The 17912-nt window shown below is 41.8% G+C and overlaps 1 protein-coding gene across 4 annotated transcripts in view; it reads right to left on the bottom strand.

Annotated features, from left to right (window-relative positions):
* CPAMD8 (C3 and PZP like alpha-2-macroglobulin domain containing 8) overlaps positions 1-17912 on the bottom strand; it is a 55750-nt gene that overhangs the window by 6101 nt on the left and 31737 nt on the right. For all 4 annotated transcript variants that reach the window (XM_085313630.1, XM_085313632.1, XM_085313629.1 and 1 more), the window contains 12 exons: positions 16653-16818; positions 16010-16096; positions 14823-14959; positions 14303-14458; positions 13810-13872; positions 13189-13427; positions 10761-10848; positions 5992-6066; positions 5179-5284; positions 4980-5090; positions 4074-4286; positions 3542-3616 (listed from right to left, as the gene is read on the bottom strand). In XM_085313630.1, coding sequence (XP_085169756.1) covers positions 3542-3616; positions 4074-4286; positions 4980-5090; positions 5179-5284; positions 5992-6066; positions 10761-10848; positions 13189-13427; positions 13810-13872; positions 14303-14458; positions 14823-14959; positions 16010-16096; positions 16653-16818 — 1516 coding nt within the window. The remainder of the gene's footprint in view (positions 1-3541; positions 3617-4073; positions 4287-4979; positions 5091-5178; positions 5285-5991; positions 6067-10760; positions 10849-13188; positions 13428-13809; positions 13873-14302; positions 14459-14822; positions 14960-16009; positions 16097-16652; positions 16819-17912) is intronic.

Raw genomic sequence — 17912 nt, 5'->3', positions numbered from 1 at the left:
AGGAATGCAGCATTGGAGGCAAAGCAAAGTCGAAAGACCGACATTTCCTGTTGCACGCAAACCACTCCCCCATCTCTAAATGTTTGTGCCTAAGCCAATGTTTGTTGAATACTGATGGGGTGAAAGGAAAAATGGCCCATAGCCAGTCCAATCAATCCTAAAAAAGCAATGCTCCTGTGAATAATGTCCCTGCTAGGGGGTGTCGTGGGATGACTCCACCTGAAGGCAAAATTCACTCTGATGTTCCAGTTAGGAGCTAGTGATGGGTGACAACTTTTTTTTAAAAATAATAATTACACCAAATTAAAGTATCATCATACCACCAAGAATTTGCTTCCAGCTCCTGGTCCTTCTAACTGCTAGAGCAGAACTGTACAATAACATGCCTCCAGCTGCGGGGAGAAGGCTAGGGTCAGACAGCATGAAGCTAGGTGGCCTGACTGCTCAGAGCAATAGAGAGTGCAAGAACAGCAGCACTGATACCATAGTACCAGTAGTTTTTCATTGCTTTTCCATCAAATACATTTAGAATTGCAATATTTCTAWGATACCAATATACTGTCTACCACCACCACCAGCAATACCTTTTTAACTTTGGGCAGAGAAGACATAGGCAATTTCAGAACAATATTACAAACTATGGAAGCAAYTGAAGCACTACTTCACCAGAGATGGTATCAGAGCTGCTGAGGATCCCTGAAGCTCTGAAATCCACCCAGTATTTTTTCTACCCTAGTATGACAAAGATCTTGAGTGCCTTTCTGTCTTTGGTTTTATTAAGATACTAATAGTYTGGTTGTCAACCAAAATCCTGCCCAAAGAGCTTTCAGTCCAAACAAACAGGACTAGAATGACCTAAGGAAATATATTAGCAGAGCCTCAATGGGCAGAGCTGAGTCCCCACTCAAAAAACTTGTTCCATACCTCTGTGTCTCAGYAGTTCACTTGTGAGAAAGAAGAAATGAGGATGGGGATTCACACACAAATGCCCCACCTTAGTGTTCATCTCAGCTGAGTCTTATCACCACGCACATTTCCCTCTAAATCAAAAGAATATTTCTTAAGATGCAAAGAGGACCTACCTATCTGCGCACAAAAGGTTGCAAACAGTTTTAAGATCAAACCCAAGCCATTCCAGCTCACTTGCTGCAACATCTGTTGCAGACTTTTTAACAGCAGTGTAAAACGCTTTGACTATAGCAAGATGCTGCAAGAAGCCCTGCATCCTGATTTTTCAGGATCATCAATATACAATTGCTTACCTTGAAGAGCAAAACTCAAGAGCTATTGTTTAAACTACCTAAGTCACTAGAGTAAATGAACTACACTGCAAGTTAGTGCTTGTCAGAGTGAGCCCAAACGCGTTACGAAGCTCCCCGCTGTTTGCTGGAAGGAAGCTGTCTCTCATTGTTTCCATTGCTGGGGTAACATATACAAGAGCTAACAATGAAAGCATCAATCAAGCCAAGCTGAGCCTGCACAAGTCATATGGCAAATACAGAAGGACTGCAGACAATATAAACACCACAAGGTTCTGCAAGAAAATGGTATTTCCTGGAGATTAACACACTGAGGCAGTTTCAACAACCTGCCCTAAACTTGATTTGGYTCCTGGAGTTTTGCATCCTTTTAGGAAATCACAGATTTAGACACGGCTCATCTGAACTTTCACTAGAAACTCAGAGCACCTGAGTCGACTTAAACCAATCACATGCTTCAATGATAACAAACCAGTGAGTCCAAATGAGACCTGTGTATAAGGAGGGATTCATTCATTTGTTAAACTTTGATTCATGTACCGTGTGGCTGACCCGAGGGGAGCCCAGAGGATTAATGAAAATCACATGCTGGGCACTTTTCCTGATGCAGGATTTAGCCTGTTTTATTTTTGAATGCTCACTCTGCCATGGCTGCTCAGACAGCTCAGTTCAGAAGAGCATCCGTCTTCCAGGAGACTCTCTAATTTAACACTGATAGATCCTACAACACAGCCAGCCCTAAATGCTTTTGCTTTAGCAACATATCCTTAGAGCACAAAGGTGGATATTAATGGAGATTAAAAAAGTGTAAAATGCCATACAGCAAAACAGGCCACCATAGCCTACTGATCTTTTACTGATTGCTCTTACTTCACTTAATATAATGTTTACATATTTATTTAAATTTTATATACTATTGTTGCTTTACTGTTATTATTTAGCTTCCTGAAAGACTACTGGGCTTACTGACAGCCTGCATACCAGCAGTGTTTTACAGAGCAGTTTGGGACCACTGCKTTAAAAACTTCAGATTACATACAGAATTTCCATGTTGGGTATACTGTTTTTCTCCAAAATAAAAGACAAGCACTCATTTCCATTACTCTAACAGTCTGAGATACATTCACTCTAAGTCCAGGTTCAAAAGGAGGARAAAACAGGAAAGGCATTAAAACACACCGAGATTGGATAACCGATAGAAATGATCATAATGGAACACTCACCGGGCTTTTACACCTTAATGAAAAAAACCTGCCCATCAACTTCTGTAGAGCAGAGAAAGGGCAAAGAACATAAGGCTGGCTTACAGTATAGACACATGCTAGCTTGAATCCTGATGCAAGGAGGACAAGAGAAGGCAGAGACTTCTCTTGAAGAATTAACTTGTTTTACCAATTTGTTGGGAGAGTTAGAGGCCAGGGGAGAATTAATGAGTGGAAAGCAGCCAGGAAAAATCTAGTCCAGTTTATTTACTAGAAACAGCATGAAACAAACTATTCTATTGACCCTCCACTGCTTCTTGGTGAGATTTATTGTGAGCCATGAGCAAGTTCGACATGAGTCTTGGGGAAAAAAAAAAAAAGTATGAATGTAAGCACCAAATAAAATGAGCAGCCAAATTCCTGACTGCTCCATCTACTGACCTTAACATTTTTGCTCACTAAGGCCCTTTATTCCAAACAGCAGCTCTGAGAGGATCAGGACTGCCAGCTCAAATTTTGTACAGAACTGCTAAAGGTAAAGTCAATCCACCTGGACTCTGAGTCTTGTATTGAGTTGGTCTGTTGTCCTGTTCGGTTGTTTGTTGTGACAGATTACATCAGCCTGGTTTCAAACAGGATCTTTCCAGCTTAATGTTGAAAAAAAAAAGATCACAGAGTCCTTATTGTTCAACTATATCAAGGCTGAGCAAATAGTAGGGTCACTCGCCTATTCCTATGAACAATTACTTAAATCTTGCAYGTGTGATGAAGGCATCAGGTATTGTGCAAGATTTTCTGGAAAGGACTAGAAGAGCTAGACTGGTGTTGAAGACTTATCGTCCTAAGTTTCCTTGACATCTTCATTTTATCTGATTTCTGGATATATTTTTTCTTTTCTAAAACATGAAGATACAATTTCAGCAACTTTATTTAAATGAGCTTAAGAGCCATATATATATATATATATATATATATATATATACACACACATATATATATATATTTGCAGAATTACAGGATGATAAATTCTAATCTTCTAAAGAAAAAGGGCCTTGGACAAATGCAAAGGTATGATATTACCTGCTGGAGTTTGTTGAACACTGGGTTGCTCAGCTGTGAGGAAGTGTGTCTCCCTTTCTTCTGGTAAATTCTTGGCTGTGAATAAAAAGAAAAATAAATGCAGTGGTCATAAAATTTGGTAACAAAACTCTAGAAAACATTTGCACTTCTGGAGGTAGTACAGTTCACTGAGTTGCCACAACACACTTCTTGGAAGCACATGCAGAGTCCCCACAAAATATTACATTTCATGGACATTATTTTTATTTAGGATTATCACTTCAGTTCAGATAAACAGTATCACTAATTTCTTCCGAAGTTCATTCTGATTAGTAAAGCATACTCATAAAATCTAGTTGTTCTGAGCAAAGCAAGATGGCAGCTGCTCTTAAAATTTAAGTCTCCTGTAGTATGAGTAGCAAAACACTAATAGGAGGTTTTTGATTCTCCTCTTTTTCCTACTACACAGATGTAATCAATCATTTGCTTAGAGGAGGATTTGTAGTGTTCTGCAACTAGATCATAACAGAAAAGGGAACCAAAGGAAACCTACAGGCAGAACATTGAGACATGGGTATCTGTTCTATCCTTGTATTATTCCTGCATGATGCTACTTCCATCTGGCAATGGTTCTGATAAATCTGTCCATCTGATGCACATACAGGCTCCCCATCATAGCCGCAGTCTCGCGAACACATGCATTGCTCAAAATACTCATCCTCCAAGCAGCCAAAAATGTTATTGCATGGTCCAGAGTGAACAAAGCCTGAAAAGAAAGCAAAAACATCCAAAAGAATATTTTTGCACAGTGTGGGGAAGGAGAAAAGCAGGTGATAACTTTTTATTTCTCTGACATATGCTTTCATGTTGAATTCCCTAAGGCTTCTCATAGGAAATTACAAACTTAGTGAAGTAAAAAGCTATGGGATTAAAGCTGTCTTTCTGAGAGAACCAGATTGCAGCAGATTCCAGATATAGGACAACGCAACTCTCCCAGTTTTGTAAAACATATGAGCTAGAAAGTAAATGACAGTTTCTGGGGAAAGTTATTTCTATCACTGACATGTGAAAGAGTTTCACCTTCCTACAGTTAATTGTGGAACTCTCTAATACGAGATATTTTAGAGAAAGACAACCAAATTGCACTAAAAAAGTTTTTACATTTATGTTTATTATCACATCTCACTTTGTGCAGGTTCTTGCAGAATTATACATTATATCTTGCCTCTGAAGCATCTAATAATAATAATCACTTTGGTGACAGGAGGTCAGACTACATTGGTCTGTTTAGCTGTCCTAAGTTTAATGTTGCTATCACAGAGACATTTGTAAACCTTCTACTAACAGAGATACTGGCATAGAATACTTTTCTAAACATCATTTTGAGTCCTGAACTCCTCAACTGCATTTCTTTGGGTTCTGTTTTCCAAAATATCTGCTAGGCTTTGGTGCAACTTACCAACCCACTGGCTAGCTGAACTTTCCACCTCGTTGCATGTTGGCCCATCACAGAGCTCTCGAGCCAAGGGACTGTTTTCACTCACATTGTAGAAACGAGTTGCTTCAAAAGCTGCAGGCCAGCAAGAATTAGAAATCACAATTAAGCTTCATGGCTAGAGCTCTAAAGCTGGCAAAAATCAAAGGAAAGCAGCACCTACCTGGCTCATAGTAATCATACACTTTGATGGGAACAGGAGCTGTTTTCCCAACTATATATTCTCTGAAAGCTTGAAACTTCACACAGGTCATACACTGGCTAGGAATCTGTATAAAGCGATGTAAAGGATTTGTTGCAACAGAAATCACATTTTAAATGAAAAAGAGAGACAAATAACAGGCAGTATGTGCCCCTAATGTAGCACATTATGCTGGGCACTTTGCGAGATTAAGGACACCCGCCAGTACTAGGTATAGAGGAAAAGATAATGAAATAAAAGTCCAACTGGATATTTTGCTGACCTTTAAAGCATGTACGTGACATACAACATCAGAATGTTAAACCTGGAACTCAAGCTGCGTTCCCTGGCTTGGCTATCATCACTCTTGTCAAAGGGCCTGCAAATGCAATTAGCTAACAACTTACTGATGGCACCACGGCAGGAGAGATCTCATCTCCCCTTCTCAGGTATGTGCTGTGAGATCTGAATTAGACAGCATTTTTACCACAACCTTCAAACAAGGCTAACTGTATTGGAAGGTCAGATTATTCTGAGGCAAAAAATTAAGTGTCATCCTCCCAGAGATCTTATATGAACTGAAGTTAATCACCTGTCACCCTTATGGTTTGGTTTCCAACCAAAAACACAAACCTACCTACCTCAAAAGAGGCTCAGGCAACTGCAGTTAAAGCTGCATCATGATCCTTACCTACAAAGGACCATCAACAGCAATACACAGTATCTATGCCTGATCCGCTGCTCATTTGCCTTTCATTGAAAAAAAATACAAAAAAAAAAAAAAAAATCCATTACCTCATCAAAATAAAAAAGGACTTTTCTTCCTTCAACTTCGTATCTTTTTAATCCAATTTGCTTGTTCACCAATAACTGGGAAGAAATGAAGAGGTTTAGTTTCATCTCACTTTTCTTACAGAAAGCATTTTGACATCACATGAGAGGAAAGATTTCAGACTTCTCCAAAATGTATGATTAGAAGCGAGAAGGCTGAGATTTCTTCTGCTGGAAAATGATGCTTCAGGAAGAGAGAGGGGAAATGCAAAAGAGGGTTGAAGTTGCTCTGAAGTTGTTTTTAAGGAACCCCCCCCCCACGTTCCTTCCTGTGATCTTACGAGGAATGCTGGCAAGGTGCGCAATGCCGAGCGCTATTCCTGGTCCTTGAGGCCAGGGGTTATTTATCTCCCTTCGATTATGCCTGACACRTTGTCCATAATTTAATCGAAGAATTCCCAGACTATTTTCAGTACCAAGGCTCAAGCAAAACCTCAGAGACCCCAGAACACCTGATGAAGTCTCTTACTCACACTCCTTCAGACTGCCAGGGAATCACGCTGCTGTATCGCACCAGTTATTAATGGCTCCCTTCTCCCACCAGCCGAAAAATCCAAAACATTCTTCTGCCAGGAAAATTAATCCTTACATTTGAAATGAGCAGCCATTTGAAAGAGCCCTAGGCATCCTCCCTCCCGAAGAACGGGGTCAGGCCAGCCCTCTGCTGCCCACCTGCCCCTAATCCACCCCAGCCGCTTGCAGGGACGCTCTGCCTCGTCCCCTCGTGCTGACCACAGCTCTGTACCTGCATCACGATCGCAGGCGTCAGGAAAAAGCACAAGAGCGCTTGTTAGTGCGATTACTGCACCTTTCCAAAGAACCTGTAATTATCTCTCTGTCACAGAATGCTAATGAATGCTCCCCCCCAAATATAAATGGTATTGTCTAATGAAATTCTATAAAACCTTATTTTAAAATTTCCATTAAAATTGCTATTACATTTTTACTATTTGTGGGAAAACTGACATCTTGATGTTGCAATGACTGTCACACAGCGTGCATGCCTAATCCGTGGATCAAGCACCATTTCGATAAATTCCATTCAAAACGTACATTATGTGAAAAAATATTTAATCCAGAAACTGGGGAGGACGATGGTCTGTGGAAAGGGATTCTTGTGTTTTAATCTGTTTTGGGAGTGAAGTAAGGACCAGCGAGCTAGAGCTGATACTTTAATCCGGTTCTCCAAACCGCTCTATTACTTTACTCTGTCAGTCCACCCCATTTGTGATACAAGGATAATATTTACTCAGCTCATTGGGTTTTTTTTTTTTTTTTTTTTAACTGTTCCTAAAGTGCTTTGGAATCCTAGAACAAAAGCTCTGCAGAAAGGAGCACAAAGCATTATTATTATTATACATTAGAAAGAATGACGTGAAGCAAAGAGCATTTGTACTGCAATTTGCCCAAACCTGTTACCAACATTTTTAGCTGTGAATTTCTTCAGCATAGTGCTCCTCGTTGTAAAAYCCTGCACATAGCTTCCTGCTATTACTGTAACAAGCAAAGGAACATGTGTTTAAGTCCCACACAATATGGAAAGGGCCAATTTAATTTGTCCTTATAATTTTAGGGGCCTGGTGGTGGCTGTTATTACTCAGCAGTAGATGGCTGCAGACAGTCCTTTTATGAGGGCTTGGAGAGCCTGGCGCCACCGGGAAATGCTCGGCTCAGCTAAAGTTGCATTTTTCTGGTGAAGCTTGATATATAGCAGCCTGCGGTGACCTCCCGGCCTTGTCGACACCCAGCGTTATTAGAAGGATTTGTGGCTGCGCAGCCGGGGGGGCTGCCCCAGCCCGGGGGGAGCGGTCATTAACCGCGGCCTCCCCGAGCTGCGTGCGGGTCCGCTCCGTGCACACTGCTCCCTTGCGAGGGCAAACAACAAACAGGGAAACCTGATTTACAGTCCTGCCGCTGCTCACCAGGAAGAAAGTAAAATGGCTAGGGTAGTATCAAAAAAAAAAAAAAAAAAAAAAAAAGCAGTAACAGGAACGACAGGGCTTGCAAACGCAGAACAAGGCGTTCAAAATACAATACAAAACTGGCGCCATGAAGAGCTTCATTTTTGAGAGCTTGGTTTGGATACACATTTGGTATCCATGAATAAATTATAGGGGTTATACCTGTGTCTTCACCATCTACCTGTATGTTTGAGCTTTGTCCCTACCTTCCATTTTTACAAACACAAAGGATGTCTGCCAAAGAAAAGATGGAATTCAGCTCTTCAAGGGGAACATTCCTCCTTGAAAGTGCAATATTCTTCCCAATTTAGCAAAATCTTCTACTGCCCAAAGGAAGTAATTCAGTTGCAGCTATGGAAATGGACTGCTCAGCACTGAATCTTTTCTCCAAATCAAACCACTAACTACAGAGTCTTYTGTCTAAAGAACTTTCAGATTGTTTGTTTCTGAACCAGCTCTTTAGTATCTGACCTGCACTTAAGTATTCAGCCTATGAAGCCTGTGACATCCTTCCGGGATTTGCAAGGACTTAACTCTGCCTTAGCTCTATGCTGCAGGAGCTCAGCCTCCCAAGTAAGAAAGGAGGAGAATTGGCTCCTTTTCCCATTAAGCTATGGAAAAAGGAAACCAAACCACCTGTTAATCTATGCCCTARTGAGTTTTGTCCTCTCCTCCCCAGATCAGGCTGTATTAGGACTCTTCATTGCCTCTCTATCCATAGAGGCAGGAACATGAGATTCGGAGAGGTGCGAAGATGCCACAAGGGAGAGCACAAGACTCATCTGCTCAATGCCAGAGAAAGTCTCTTCGTGCCTGATGTGCTGGGGAGCTCATTCAGCTCTCCTGCAGCAGCAGGGTAGCTTGTTTTACTCTCCGAGTWCTTCCATCCAGGCCAGGCTAGGGGATGTGACAGAATAGAGGAGGGGTATGAAGCTGGCACATGATGCTCCCCAGATATTGATGCATTTATCTTATACAAGCAGTGGGGGTAAGTTTGCCTGTTTCTCTGCTTGAGTTTCAATACGTTTGCTGTTTTGTTCTGACTTGGGAGTGCTGACCAGCACCTGGTCAGGAAACYAGCAGTGCTCAGGCACTGGCAGGATGGTATTGAATGTGATACAAAAATCTCTGAAGCCATGGGAAACCAAACGTCAAAGGCAGGCTGGTCACAGAGCCCCAGGCTTCTGGCAGCACACTGGAAGGAGAACAGAGACAAAAGTCACCTGAAAAGTTAGCTCATTGCAGAACTAGAATATGAGTTCCCTCGTGGAGTGTATGTCCTGATGCTAACTGTGTATCATTGTGTCTTCAGTGTTAGTGCAAAGCATCAGGCATTGCACAGGAGCAGATTGTTGCACGTGGCCGCCTTGTAGCAATAACTTAATACAAAACAAGCATGTTTGCTTTACAAGTCTTTATCTTGGATACATGGCTCACCCAACCATGTAAACAAGTCTCATACCACAGCTGCCTTGGCAAAAAGGAAAAAAATAGAAAGTTTAAGAACCGAAACGACAGAGCATCTGTGCAGTCCCTTTAGAAATGTCAGCACAGGAAGCCTTGTCAGATTGTCAGCCTAGAAACTCTTACTCTGTTCCCTGCTGAAACTAGTAAAGAGGCTATTYACCCAGAACAGGCTGGACAATAGGAGTTCCTATTTCTCTAATTTTTTTTTAGTTCATTTTAAGAAAAAATAAGGAGCACTGGGAATAGTTACTTAACCTAACAATCTTTCTGTTCTGTGATCAAAATCCATAAACACCACAAAGATAACCTGTTCTTCTGCTTCTGTCCCATTTTGAGATCTCTGCTTCTAAGTCAGGTTTCCATCTTTTCTTTTTTTGTCCCTTTTCCTTGCCCCCTCCCCCACTGCTTGCATAAATTACTGTGAAAAAGAACTTATTTGAAAGCASTACAAACAACATCACTCTAGCACTTCAGCAGCAGGAGATAAAATACAAACCAGAACCATGACAAGACCCTCATCTAATTTCTGTCTCTCTCTTTTTAAATATATATATAWAWAAAAAATACATATGATTTCCCTTCACTATATGAAGATARGATTATTAAAGAAAGAGGTCTTTTGGAAACAAAATCCTATTCAGTTCTTTACCAATTCTCAAGGATCAGATTTAGTTCTTTTCTATGCTTCTTCACTTATACCATCCTTAAAAACTGTAGCAGCATTAAACAAAGTGAATACCCTGTAATGCTTCAACAAAATCGAAAGTTAAAGGTTACAGTACATCTCCCCTAGAGGGCTGGCTGGGTAAGAGGCACATTCTGTCCACCTCAGCTTGGCTTGCAATAAACATGATGTTCTCCCAGAAGGAAGAGAGSAAAATAAATAAATAAATAAAAAGGCAAAAAATTCCAAGACACAGAGCCTCCAAAGAAATGGAATCCAGATGTTGGAGATAACACAGCCTAAGAAGCCATAAACAGCTCCTGTTTGAGCACATTTTCACTTCAGCATTTCCAAATGGGTCTCATTTAATTACCATGGGCTGTGCTCAGTAATAAACCTTTATTTGACTATGTTAAGTAAATTTGTTTATCTCACTCAAAACATCTGTTTACTCATTTCAAACAAACATTTTTTGACGAGTGAAATCTCCTGCCCYCTCAACTGTAATTGCATCTTTTCAGACAGCGCTCTAACAAACAATGGCGTTTACCTCCAACCGCTTCCCAAAGGGAATCCCTGSCAATTAGAAAGCTGGGCCCCAGCTGAAGATCTCGCCTTGCACTCTCATTGCAACTTCTTACCTGCTCTAGGCTCTCRATATCTGCACGAAACCCCGAGAACAAGGGCACCTCCAAGACAGCCATGTTAGAGGATCCGGAGTGCAGCCATCTTCCGATGAGAACAAAAAGAGAGAGAAAGGATGAAAATAAACTCACAACTCAAGATAACAAATGGTACATGAAACAGCTCAGGATGGAGCATAACAAACAGAAGTTTCAGAGAAAAAAAAATACAAAGGATCTATTCTTCTTTAAAGAATTTGTTGGAAGCCATAATCTATTTTGTTCCTCTTTTCTGCTTATATTCAACAAAAACTGAGCACAGCTCACAGAGGAGAGAGAGATAGGAGACATCCAGGCAAGTAGAGGCAGAAAAGCAGAAGAAAATACGATKAAAATATGTGGAAAGAAAGCTTATTTGGGCCATTGCAGAAAAATTCAATTTCTTGCAGCATGGCAGAAGAGATGACACTGCAACTAGGAAGCTCCTCCTAATTCCCAAACAAGGTTATCTCTTCTCACAAAGAGTCAGCTCTCAACCATCCTTCCTTGGCAGTTTACCTGTTTGCTGATTAGATGTACCACAGACATGAAGACAATGAGCTTGGGCTTGGTTCAGGCACAGTATTGAGAAAACATGGCATATAGCTTCCAAGCTTGCCARATCTGGACTGGATCCTGCTGGATGACTTGGAGAGCTCTGTAAGGAAGCCTCCAAAGCCAGGGCAGGTTTGTTTGCTGAAGCACTGCACAGAGCCAGCCTGGATCTAATGTTGCACCCAAGCTCAGAAGCCCACAGTGGCAGGGAATGCACTCTGGACAGATCCAGTTGGCTCTGGGTAAGCTAATTCAGGGCTAAGACTATCCCAGAGCCAGTAAGTGTGGCTGGTCTTGAGCTAACTCAATGCATTACACTTCGCCTGCATTTTCCCCCTATCTGTTGCATCACAGCACTCTTTCTCCCATACTGTATTCTTTCTTACTGCTCTTTAAAGGAAAATGCCCCAAGGACTCCACTGAGCGTGACAGCTCTCTAAAACAGTAATTACACTATGAACAATATCCCTTGCTCAAAATGTTTCCTTTGCAGTCCTTAGACCCACCCATCTATTCAAGCCGCCTGAATAAGATGTTGAAGGAGTTAAAACGCATCATTACAGGAAGAAGCAGGGGGCAAGGGAAGATTTCATTTGTTTTTGCTTCATTTCCAAGCAATCAGTTTTCTTGGCCTGGGCTTCCTCTCAAATTTGTCTCTGCTCCAGCAATTCCCAYGGCAGAAGTTTCAGAAATAACAACCGAAAGGTGGTGGTGATGCAGGGCAGCCTCCTTAGTTACAGGCCTCTTGAAGGGACTGACAAAACTTCATAAACCTGCCTCTCCAACACAAGCTGCAATGCTTGGGCAGGGAGAGAGGTGGCTGAGGAAGTGCTGTTGTGCTATGYACAGCTAGCCAGACCCTAGCAATCTTCTGGATGATGAGTTTGAGGAGCAGTAAGTTTTGAGTTGCTTTGTCACTGGCTGTTGTTGCTGAAGGGAGGAATTCAACTAGCCTGAAAAATGCCTGATCCAGGATTTCACAGGCTGGTGGCAATTGGAGACAATGCAGCTGCCAGCAATATGGTCATGTGAGCAAGGGACAAGTGTGTTGACAGAGATAACAAGATTTCATCTTGTGGCCTGGAGCCACTGCAGTTCWCTGTATGGTTTTGCTTCCTCAGATAGGAAGGAGACGGAAACAGATAGGGGAACAAAAATTTTCCATTTCCATGAACTACATTCGAGCTGTTCACTTGACTTCTGCTGTTTAARTGATGCTGTAGCCCCAACACTTGCTATGCTCATCACAGAAAAGCAAAATAGTTATGGAATTCCAGGGAAGTGTCTTCCGTTAGACAGTGGGGTGTCATAAACCTTCTTTATTTACTCTAGTTGTGGGTTTCCTTCTCTCAAGCCAACTTTTCAATCATTTCCTTAAAAACCAAAGTATTTGTAATGACACCATCAGCTCCCGATAGCTACAGCAGGACTGCCATGCTAAGCAGAACATACGTAAGCGGATTGARCACAGGTCAGAATCTATTCTGGCTGTTTCTGTTTGTCTACAGACAAGCTATTTTCTCTTAATACCTTCAGTTTCCCAATCTGTAAAATGAGGACAAAACTGGTGATGTCTTTGCAAAGGGCTTTGAGAGCTAGGAATGAAACTTGTAGAGCTTTAGTATCATGCCAGGCATTTTAAAAAATTATTTTGTACATTTCTTTATACAAAATAAGGAGATAAGCAATCAGCTTTGGAGAACTTGCTAATAAATATCTACATATATTGTACTGTTACTGTAAAGTTAGATTCCAAATTGATAYCATGGCAGCCAGCATCTTTTATTAGGTTTTGGTATCCAAAACTGAATGGAGTTCTGAGAAACAGRTGGGATGGGATGCAGCTTGTTACCTTGTGCACGTCTCCAATATGACTTTGTATTCTTGATGGTCCTGATCTGAAGCTGGGTCATCATCATCTACCAGTGCCCTCTCTCTGTGCAAGGCTTCAGAGCGATTTTCATCTGGAGAGACAGACCGCGGGAGATTTGGAGCCTGAAGATGCTGCTCTGACTTTGGTTCCTTCAGGTTAACCAGGAGCTGAAAAGCTGGTTTGGCAATAGGATCAGGCACATTGTAAGTGACATCAATCTGCAGCAGAAAAGAGAAAAATAAAATAAACCAAAACATACCAGAGATGTTTTTTGGTGCTCAATCTTTCATAGCATCTGCAAGTGTTCCTCATAGTCCAGCATGGACCCCAGATCACTTTAGAGAGAGGTAAGGGCAGGCACAAAGCTAATAAAGGCTTTACGGGATAGTTATATAAAATTGTACCAGATCAAATTCACCCTGATACTACCACAGTTACTTGTATGGATTAAAGCAACACCTCATTATATATATGATAATTACTTTGAGAGAAATTTAAAGCGCAACTCCTTCCTCATAGCAAGCTGGGATTAGAAAATAGCAAATAGACTGTGTCAGTTCGCCCACTCATGCACTTTCTCCAGCCCCAAGGCAACTTTACCTGCATCAGACAGCAGCCTTCACCTTTGGCACTCACAAACAGCCCCGTCGGAATACTGGGGATCTGGGGAGAATCCACAGTTAAGACACAGAAAAGACATGGCACTCAGAAAGGAAATGAATACCAATTTTAGCTTCATTGTGTGTGAAGGATCTTTCCAGCTATAAACAAGATGGTACAAGTGAAGCAAATATGGAACATTCTGCATTTAACGATGGTAGAAGATAGCAATAGGGCAAAACATACATTGGGCATTGGTTATGGTGAAAAATGCCCTCAACTTTGAGTGTTGGCTGCCTCTTCCACATCAGAACATAGCCAAAAAGCCCTCAAAAGTAATTTCTCTCCCACTCCAATTCTACTCTCTGCTGATGATTCCAAGATCAGATTTAATCCATGCTTTTGCCATTACTGAATTTACTACTGTTACCATTTAGAACCCAGCTTAGACAGATCACTACGAATTTGGCTACACTAACACAAAGTCACCTACCACTGCAGTCTGGAGGACTTTTTTATTCATCTTGTTAAGCTCAAAAGTCTCCTGGTAGTCTAGATTAGTAGAAGCCAAGGAAATGGTAAGGTTGACTCCTCCAACATAAGACAGGATAGCATATTCAGCCAGAGCCTGCAGGGCTACGCATGTGTCCTAGGGATGAGAAGAAGGAGGATAAGAATAGTAAAGAACGCAGGAGTAAACTTACTAACAAGTACTGTGCTGTATAGTCATCAGCTTCTGATAGCATAAACATCCTTAGTAATTCATACAGCAAAAGAAATCTCAGGTTTTGTTCCCTTCTGCTGTCACCCTTCCAAAAGCATCTACAAGGGCAGATTCTAGGTTATCTTCAAACCATCAGTCCTGGTGGGAAGAAGAAAAGCTTCTCCTAAGACACAGCTTCTAGACTCCAGACTTTATCTAAAGTCTAATGCGGACTCAACATTAACCAATYAATTGTTTTCTACAGGCACTGCGTATGCACTGAAGCTACCTTTTTCAGAGATGGCCCCACCTGAGTAGATGAGAACCCTCCAAGTGCGTTTCTCTGCTGTGAAAGCCATTTAACCACTGGGAGTGCAGAAGCCACATCTCCTAGGAGTGTGTACGTCAGAAGAGCATAAGATGTCATTTCTACTTCAGCAGAAACAACTGAAAGACAAGGGGAAAAAGGTTGGGGGGGGGGGAGAAAGGGGGGAAAAAAGTTCAAACTACCAACTAGAGCTGAGAATCCGGGCAGGTCTAGAGATGATTCTTTGAATAGTCATTAACTGAAAAAAATGTTAGTCTGTAGAAGTAAACACAGGAAGAGAAAAAATGAAGTTAATAATTGTGTGCACCCAAGATGCATCAGCTTTCAAAACTATTTCTGCTTCCAACACAAGCTCGTATCTTCACGCAACAGACAGCCTTCTTTCTGCTTGACTTTATCCTATACCTTATTTATTTCCCACTCCAATTCTACTCTCTGCTGCCAATACTGTAATCCTGTCCTAGAGATTTTCATGCAAAATCCAATTACCTCCTTCCTGAACATTTGTGCACTTGCATATGACTAGAAGGCACAATTGTTTTAAGTGACTTTACAGATTATAGCCATAATAATAATAAATAATGCTATAACTTTAAAAAGTCTAGGCAAATAGTGCTGAACTACTAGTGACTATCAATAGAAGCTGGGCACKTAATTCCTAGGTAAACTTGGAAATCCAAGGTCAAACAGCTGTTACTGTAAAATTAAGCATATCTGAATTCCCTCAGTTTTCCATTTCAAGTGATTCCTGTCTGAAAGAATTGCACATGGTTAACACTCCTCTGTATTATTCAGTGTCTTTACAAAACTGGAGTGAGGAATGTTGATATAGCTGGGGCTGACAAGCCAGTCCTGCCTGGACCACACCTAGCTCTGTCTCTCATTYAGATTTACCAGCTCTTCCAATGTCAACTTACCTGCCTCCTATCAGCTCTTGTTTCTAGGTGGGCCTTCATCTGCACCCCACTCRGCCTACCATTTCTGGAATGCTTGGTAAAATAAACTTCCTTTGGGGACCAAAATTTTGTATCCCTCTCAACATGCTAACAAGTTGAAAAAAGTGAGAGAAACTTTAACGTGTATTATATAAACAATACACAAGAACGCATGCAGTCACTGGCCTGCTGTTGCAGCCCATTCCTTTATCTCTGTCTTTGCAATGCCAGTACCTGATTGAGAAAGACCATCGTTAAATCCCATGAAGGTATCTTCATCAGCGACCAGAGTTCCCGTCAAGCTCCAGTGTGTAAAGCCATCTAGAACAACAGGACAATGAAATACGTATGATACTACCACAGGCCTGCAGCTCAGCCTCTGCATAAGGGGAGAATCAAATTGCACTATTTTATTAACTCTAAGAACAGAGTCACGCCCTGAGTTGCACCATCTCTCCTTTTAGACCAGTATCCTCTGGGCAAGGGATGCAGACTCCTGCTGACTTTATGATTACAAAGATGCGACAAGCGAGGTAATTCCTGGATTTCGGATTAAAATACACAGGTATCTGACCTGTGTTACTAAGCAAACTCTGTCATACTGACAGGAAAGTCACTGCAAAGCCTCTAGTGCACTTGCATTTCTGCAGCATGAGCTACATCTGTAGAACTAAGGCACTCAGCCTTCTCTCCCCAGAATCAGGAAAACTGGCTGCCCTACACAGTTGAATTCTGTTGTGAGGAAATCCTCGACCCACAGGTGCTATCCTCTCCAGTAACTCAAACACACCATTCAAGCTGCAAGGGCTATTTACTTGTTCCTTTAAGATGGTGGCCAGTTGAGGGACATGTCAGATGGGCCCCAGGTGCACAGTACCTTGAGTAATAGCCATGCTGTTCATTTTCCGCAGTGTCACAGCAGCGGAGGGACTGTGCAGCAGCGTCAGGGCATACGCAGTCAAGGCGGTAGTGTAGGGATCCTCTGCCGAATATAAGTTGGACTCTAAGAAGTGTTTTGCTTTGGCAACAGCTGTTCTTTCTTCCTATATTCAGGGGAAAGAACCCAGACATATTACTAGCCTCTATATCTCAAGAGTTAGAATCACTATACTTCTCATGATTAAGAAAACTAGGAAAGAATTTTACTGAGTAGAATAAACCCAACTCTCCCCTTTCCCTAAGGCAGGCATGCATCAAGAATTTAAAAACAGGAACCAACAGCATAGCAGGAATCACTTAGACTAATGGTGAGACACATTTCATCCTCCTAAAGCTGAAGAAGTTTCATGCCCCTGCAAGGCAGCAGAACAGAGCAGAAGTGAGCTCTGCGTGTTTGATTGTGTTCCTGACACTCTGGAGCGTCTAGCAGACGCCAGAGGATAATAAAGGCCAAGGTTCCCAGGGGTCTCTGCAGCCAACAAACATGTTTTATTAACTCCCTCGATGACCTCACCATGCAGGAACGTGGCTCTGATAATTTATAGAAACAATTTAATTGGACTTGATGTAATTTGGTTTCCTTTGATTTCCCTGTGGCACTAACCTTCCCCTTCCTCATTTCCTAGCTAAGATCATTAGTAACACTTGCAAATCTCCTCTAAGAAAACTTAGATCCACATAAACTGCACTTCCAGCAAATAAAAACTCTAGGGTTGTCTTGACTCACAGCAGTCCAGAGAGAGCATCACATCACTTCTGAGAGAGGCAAACTGCTGACAGGGAGGCAGCAAGTTCCTCCGTTATCACTTGAGGAACTGGTTTTTAATAAGGTTGAATGCCCTCTACTTCCACRAGAACTGGGGAGGACATGTGTGGGGAGTGTCTGCATGCAGTGGCAGCCCAGGCGCTCTCTCTCTCTGAGCTTTGCAGGGAGGTCACCAAAAGTGCCAAGCTTATCAAAGGGTTTCTGAATAAATACTGCAGTTTGAACTGGCTGTTTCAAAGCCCCCATAAACTTACTGGGTCTTGCCTGAATGGGCTATCCTTTTTTCTGAACACACATCACCAAGACCTGCTCTACAACTAACTACACCTCCTGTTTTCATCTTCCAATTTTACCTATGCAGATCTACTTACCCATCACCGCTCTTTTCCCTAGCTGTGGACGAACAAATGGAGAACTGTATACATGGACTAA

Source organism: Rhea americana, unplaced genomic scaffold (assembly GCF_003343005.1).
Source record: "Rhea americana isolate MKP2758 unplaced genomic scaffold, rheAme1 scaffold_390, whole genome shotgun sequence".
Classification (NCBI taxonomy): domain Eukaryota; kingdom Metazoa; phylum Chordata; class Aves; order Rheiformes; family Rheidae; genus Rhea; species Rhea americana.
The sequence above is the reverse complement of the archived record's forward strand: the minus strand, read 5'-3'. Positions and strand labels throughout refer to the sequence as shown.